Consider the following 5,524-nt stretch of genomic DNA (forward strand, 5'->3'; position numbering starts at 1 on the left):
CCACCTCGGCGACCTCGTCCCCAGAGATTGGAGAGCCCAACCCAGAGTCCCCAGGCTGAGCTTCCTCAACAGAAGGCATGTTGGTGGGATTGAAGAAGTCTTCGAAGTATTCTGCCCACCGGCCCACAACGTCCCGAGTTGAGGTCAGCAGCACATCATCCCCACTATAAACACTGTTGGTGCTGCACTGCTTCCCCCTCCTGAGAAGCCGGATGGTGGACCAGAATCGCTATTCTACGAATGCAAATTACAGTACATAATTAGGTAGTTGTAACTGATGAAAAGTTTAATACATCTTCTAGCCAATAACTCCATGTTCCCACAGAAATAATCTGCAACTTCATAATTTTCAAATACTTGAATATTGATTAATACAACTCGCATGATATTGGCCTATGAGTTTCATATAAAGTACCGTACATTAATTTGTTAAATAAATAAAGTTTTGGGGCTCCTGGCCTGCTGCCCCTGTAATCTGTCTGTGAAGTCTCACCCAGGGGACAAGAAATGACTGACAGGCACATAAATCAAAGTATTCAGGTAAATAAAACTGTGTTTGCTTCGGGAAGTTCAAAGAATTTCCAAACACAAAAAGTGCATCCACCTACAGGAGGTGGCGGACATGCGGGGGTCACTGATGGGGTAAAGTCACTGTCTGCCCGACGGGGGGCGGCGTTGGACAGCCACCTTCTGCAGGCATCCCAGCGTGCAGCCCCTTACCATCATCACACACCTCTCTTCTGAGATCAGCAAATCTCAGATTGCATGCAAATCTTGTGGAAGTGTGTGTGTGTGTGTGTGTGTGTGTGTGCGTGTGTGTGTGTGTGGAGTGAGGGGAAAGCAGAAGAATGGGTACATTCCTGAAGAGAGAGAGAGAGAGAGAGAGAGAGAGAGAGAGAGAGAGAGAGAGAGAGAGAGATCCCTGGCCCTTCCTCTTCTTCTCTTCCTCCTGGACTCTCAGCCGGCGGCGGCAGAGAGGGATTTTGAACCCGGCTGCAAATGCGACGAGCAGGGCTGCAAGGTGAAAGAGAAGCCGCTCAAACCGCTGGGAAGTAGCGGAGAGGACTCGGTGCAAAATCTAGAAAAAGAAAACAGCCCAAGAAATACTTGTGGTGTTGGTGTCTGCATACACCGGGCGGCTCAGGGTTCAATTTAAGCAGAGAAAAGTCAACTTTTCACCGGGTCCATCCGAGCGGCGGTCATGGCTTCGCAGCGGACACTCCGGGCAGGCCGGGCAGCGCTGCTCCTGGCGGGACTGGTCCTGGCTCCCCTGTGGCCGCCCTGCGTCGCCAGTTGTCCGGAGAAAAACCTGGAGGACCGGGAGGAGGAAGCCAACGTGGTCCTGACCGGAACCGTGGACGAAATATTCAACATGGACCCTGTGCATAAGACCTATTACTGCAAGGTAAGTGTCTGATAGTGAGGTTCGGGATGAAGTTATCTTGTGAAGGGATCCGCAGTGGTGCGTTCAGGCACCTGCTCAGTGGCTTTCTGGACTTTACAGAAGTCCCATGAAGGCCGCAGAGTTTCTGTTCCAACTCATTTGAAGCTTTCCTGAGAAACACCTTGTGCGCGGCTACCATCACACTGGCAGGAAATCCACTTTGCCTTCAGGAATACATTCACTACATACGTTTCTTTACATTTCCACTCAGCATTTGCACAGCTAAGAAGCAGGCCTAACAGAGCATGCAATCATCCAGAACACACTGTAGCAGGAAGCTCCATGCTTCCCGACGTGGTAACTCTCACTACCGCCATAATAACTGGAAATATGAAACCTGTCTCTTTCCTGTGGCCGCAGGGATAATATTCTGACTCTTGATTTACTCTGTGGTGGTGCTGACAAATCACACCACAGACCAGAGATCCGTGACTTCCAGCAGAAGCAGCAATGCCTTCAGGGAGGGAATGTGGTGAAAGTTCACTCCAAGTTCCCACAGAGATTCGCATTCAGGAGGAAAAGTTGCTTTGAAATAATTATGTTTGCCGATGGAGCAAAGTCGATGTGTTTGAAAGACCTGAGTGAGTTTGACAAAGCAGCGGCCAAATTGTGATGCATCTCCAAAATTGCAGCTCCTGCAGGGCGTTCCTGTTCTGCAGTGGTCAGTGTCTAGTAAAAGTGGTGAACAGGGAACAGGTTCATGGCTCACTGACGCACTTGGAGAGCGAAGGCTGGCCTCATGTGGTTGGATCCTACAGAGGAGTTACTGAAGTTCAGAATCCTCAAGGTTCTGACCTTCTGGTTCTGGTAGAAAAGGGTCTCAACACACAGTGTGATGCTGTTGGGTTGGGGTTCGTTTAATGGGCATGTGACCCTCAGAACTGGACAAGCTTTAGAAGAAAGCGGTCTGGGCTGATGAATGTTGTTATCTACATCATGTTTAAAGTGGTGTGTTGCAGCTCTTGGGCTCAGATCGCAGCAGGACGTTGGTGAGCCGGCCAAGGCGGTGTCATGGTCGGGCAATGTTCTGTAGGGAAACTTGGATCACCTAAGAGTATTTGTCGACCATACAAACAATGCACCTGGCTTCTTAGACAGAATGGTTTGAGGAGCTCAATGAGTTTGACGTGTTGCCTTTTTCTTGAAGTAGCCCAGATCCCAATCCAGTCATCTATTAGACAACCAATCTGATTGAAGGAACCCAAACTTTACTGGACTTTATGTTACTGGTTTCAGATATCACAGCATATCATTGAAACTTTAATGGAGTCCAAACCTCACCAGGTCTTGTCTGTTTTGGCGGTAAAACTAAAGCAGTGTTTAGCAGATCTTTATAAATAATGTTCTGCCTGATCAGCATGAGATTCACCTATTCCAGGACCTGAAGCTTTGCTGGTTCTGCTTTATTTCTGGTCCGTCTGTCAGAGTGAGTTCTGCAAAATGAGGGCCATGCAATTTGTAGAAGACATGCAACATTTCAGTATTAATTACAATAATGATAATAAGCTTGTATCGCTTTTATATTTGTCTTCCATCATTGTGACTTTCCCACAGCATTATTTCATATATTGATATAACAAATAGGACAGAGATTTTATGTATATTGGAGTGATAGCAAACAGCTACTGCAGCGTCAAAAGCAGAAATTGCTTTAAAGTTATTTGAATCTGTAAAAATCTAAACTTTTAGCCAGGAACTACAGCCTTCCTCCCCACCATCTTGTGTCTTCTTTCCTTTGCTTGTTAATTGTGCAACTAACATTTGCACCATATCTGACTCGTGGTGGGTCAGTCTAAAATCTGTGAAAAATAAACAAGTTGTGTTTGGTCAGCTCGTTCGCTCCTCTCTTTTTTTCCGCCCAGCTTCCCTTCCATCCCACCAGTGAATGGGGCAGATTAGAGGCATAGCAGCTTATCCAGTAACAGAAACCCTCTTCCAAATGCTGAAATGAGAAAAGATGGCTAATATGTACCACAAAATCTTCCAGTGAGTTAGAATAAAAAATAAATTTACTTTCTGAGATAGACAGTCTGGATCTGGACGTGATTCTGTCACTGAAGAAATACAAGAAAATGCCCTACTTCTTTTTTTTTTTGAGGTTAAAGTTTGATAATGAGATGAAATAACAAACCTGCTGCTTTGTGTGTAAATACCCCAGTTAAAACAAGTGTGATATTAAAAAACCTCCATTAGCTAGTTTCAAAGCTTTTAAAGGTTAAAAGCTCCAATATATTTATATAGTATATATCTATATCAGAACCAGTGATATATAGCAATCACTGGTTCTCAACTCAATTGACTATCGGAACCAGTGATAGTGATTTGAGTTTGTGACTGTATCGTTCATCATACACTCTAGTCACAGAGTGGAGAATAGGAACATTAACTTGTTTAAACCTCTGTTATGTTTTTTAAAGCAATTTTATTTTATTTTAACATGATTCGTTATAACATTTTTGTTTCATCTGAAGGAGCTGAAGGAATTTGTGCCCAACACGGTTTTTTCTATATTAGACAAATATCCCCTGTATTTGTTATTTGTCAAGAACAGGAGGAACAGCTGCAAAACAAAATTCTGTACTTTWWGTTCAACATGGTGGTGGCATGATCATGCTCTAAGTTTCTGTTTCTTCAGATGGAAGTAGTTGCGAGAGTCCTTACCAACAGTCCTCATGTCTTCAAGAAGCAAAAGGATAATTTAAATTTTGTAATAACCCATTGTAATTAAAGCACCCCTGAAGATGTAGAATGGACAAGAGATGTCCTTAATGTTGGTAGATTTTGATAACTTTGCAAGACTAATATTTTTAAGTAAAGATGTGGGATGCTTACAGACAAACCAAAGAAATTCAATCAGAAGATGTTCCAGCAAAGCACTAGCTTGAGGTGTGAACACCTATGTCAAAGGTTGTAGTAGATTTTTAATTTTTTCTATTGTAATATTGAGTAAAACAATGCCATTCTTGGTTTCCTTCCCTCCATTTCTAAAGGTCAGAGTGTGGCGCTACTTAAAAGGAAAGTCCAGCATCAACCGAGTGATCCTGCTGGATGGAGGCAACAAGGTGACGATCGGCGGGTTTGGCAATCCTCGGATCTGTGACAACCAGGTGGCCACAGGCGACACCCGCATATTTTTTCTCAACCTCGCCCCGGAGTCAGTGGGGCCGGACCACAAGAACGAACTGATGCTAAACTCTAGCCTGATGAGGATTACTCTTCGCAACCTGGAGGAAGTGGAACACTGCGTTGAAGGTGAGGAACCGGTACATCCAACCTGGAAAGTTTTAGCTTCCTGTAGATGTTGGGGTACATCTCCAGAGCATTGCGTATGTACTGGCTTACAATGTGCCAAAGCATCCTGTTTTCCAAAGACAGGCAGGATTTCATGTGCATGTGGCTGCTACAATGACACAGCCTCAGGCTCACGGTGGTAAAGTTTCCCCAAACGTCATGAAACAAGACCAGCTGAGTCATTTTAGAGGCTTTGTTTCTGTGGTGTGGAGCCAACCTGTCAATGAAGCCTTGAGGAAGGTTGACTGATAAACAAGTTGTAGGATCATGGGTTCATCGGTTTCAACCCTTGCTGTTTTATTAAGTCTGAACTCCTTTACTTTTACAAACACACACAAAGGATTTTAGGAACTTCTGGTTCATGCATAGTTTCTTTCCTAGCTTCTTTATTTTAACTTCGCTGCAAAGCACTTCATAAAAAGGACAAGGAATCAAAAGAAAGCTCTAAATTGGTGGCTAAATGACGACCACATATGACTGTGGGATTTTTGGAGGGTATTTACTACATTGCTTTTAGCAGGACACAAGTTAATTAGCGACTGTTAAAATTTGATCTCCTCTTCTTGGTTCAGAACTAATTTGTCAGGCTCTTATAAGAAAAACCGTGCAGCTGGAACTAATAAATCTGAGCACAGACTGAAACTACCAGACTTTAGTGGGAAGTGGCCCCATACCGGTGAGCAGTGAACCTGCTGCTGTTTCACTGGTTTCTGCTGCTGGACAAGCTTCACAGTGGTTCAGAGTTTGAATGTAAGTCGCCAATCGGCATAAGGGGAGTGGGGTAGAGGG

The 5,524-nt window shown here is 44.3% G+C and overlaps 1 protein-coding gene across 1 annotated transcript in view; it reads left to right on the plus strand.

Annotated features, from left to right (window-relative positions):
* Window positions 1-923: 923 nt before the first annotated feature.
* Window positions 924-5,524, plus strand: part of agrn (agrin) — a 476,432-nt gene continuing 471,831 nt past the window's right edge. The window contains exons 1-2 of the mRNA XM_017305640.1: window positions 924-1,405; window positions 4,435-4,696. Coding sequence (XP_017161129.1) covers window positions 1,202-1,405; window positions 4,435-4,696 — 466 coding nt within the window. The 5' untranslated portion in view covers window positions 924-1,201. The remainder of the gene's footprint in view (window positions 1,406-4,434; window positions 4,697-5,524) is intronic.

The sequence above is a fragment of the Poecilia reticulata genome, linkage group LG7, assembly GCF_000633615.1.
Source record: "Poecilia reticulata strain Guanapo linkage group LG7, Guppy_female_1.0+MT, whole genome shotgun sequence".
NCBI lineage: Eukaryota > Metazoa > Chordata > Actinopteri > Cyprinodontiformes > Poeciliidae > Poecilia > Poecilia reticulata.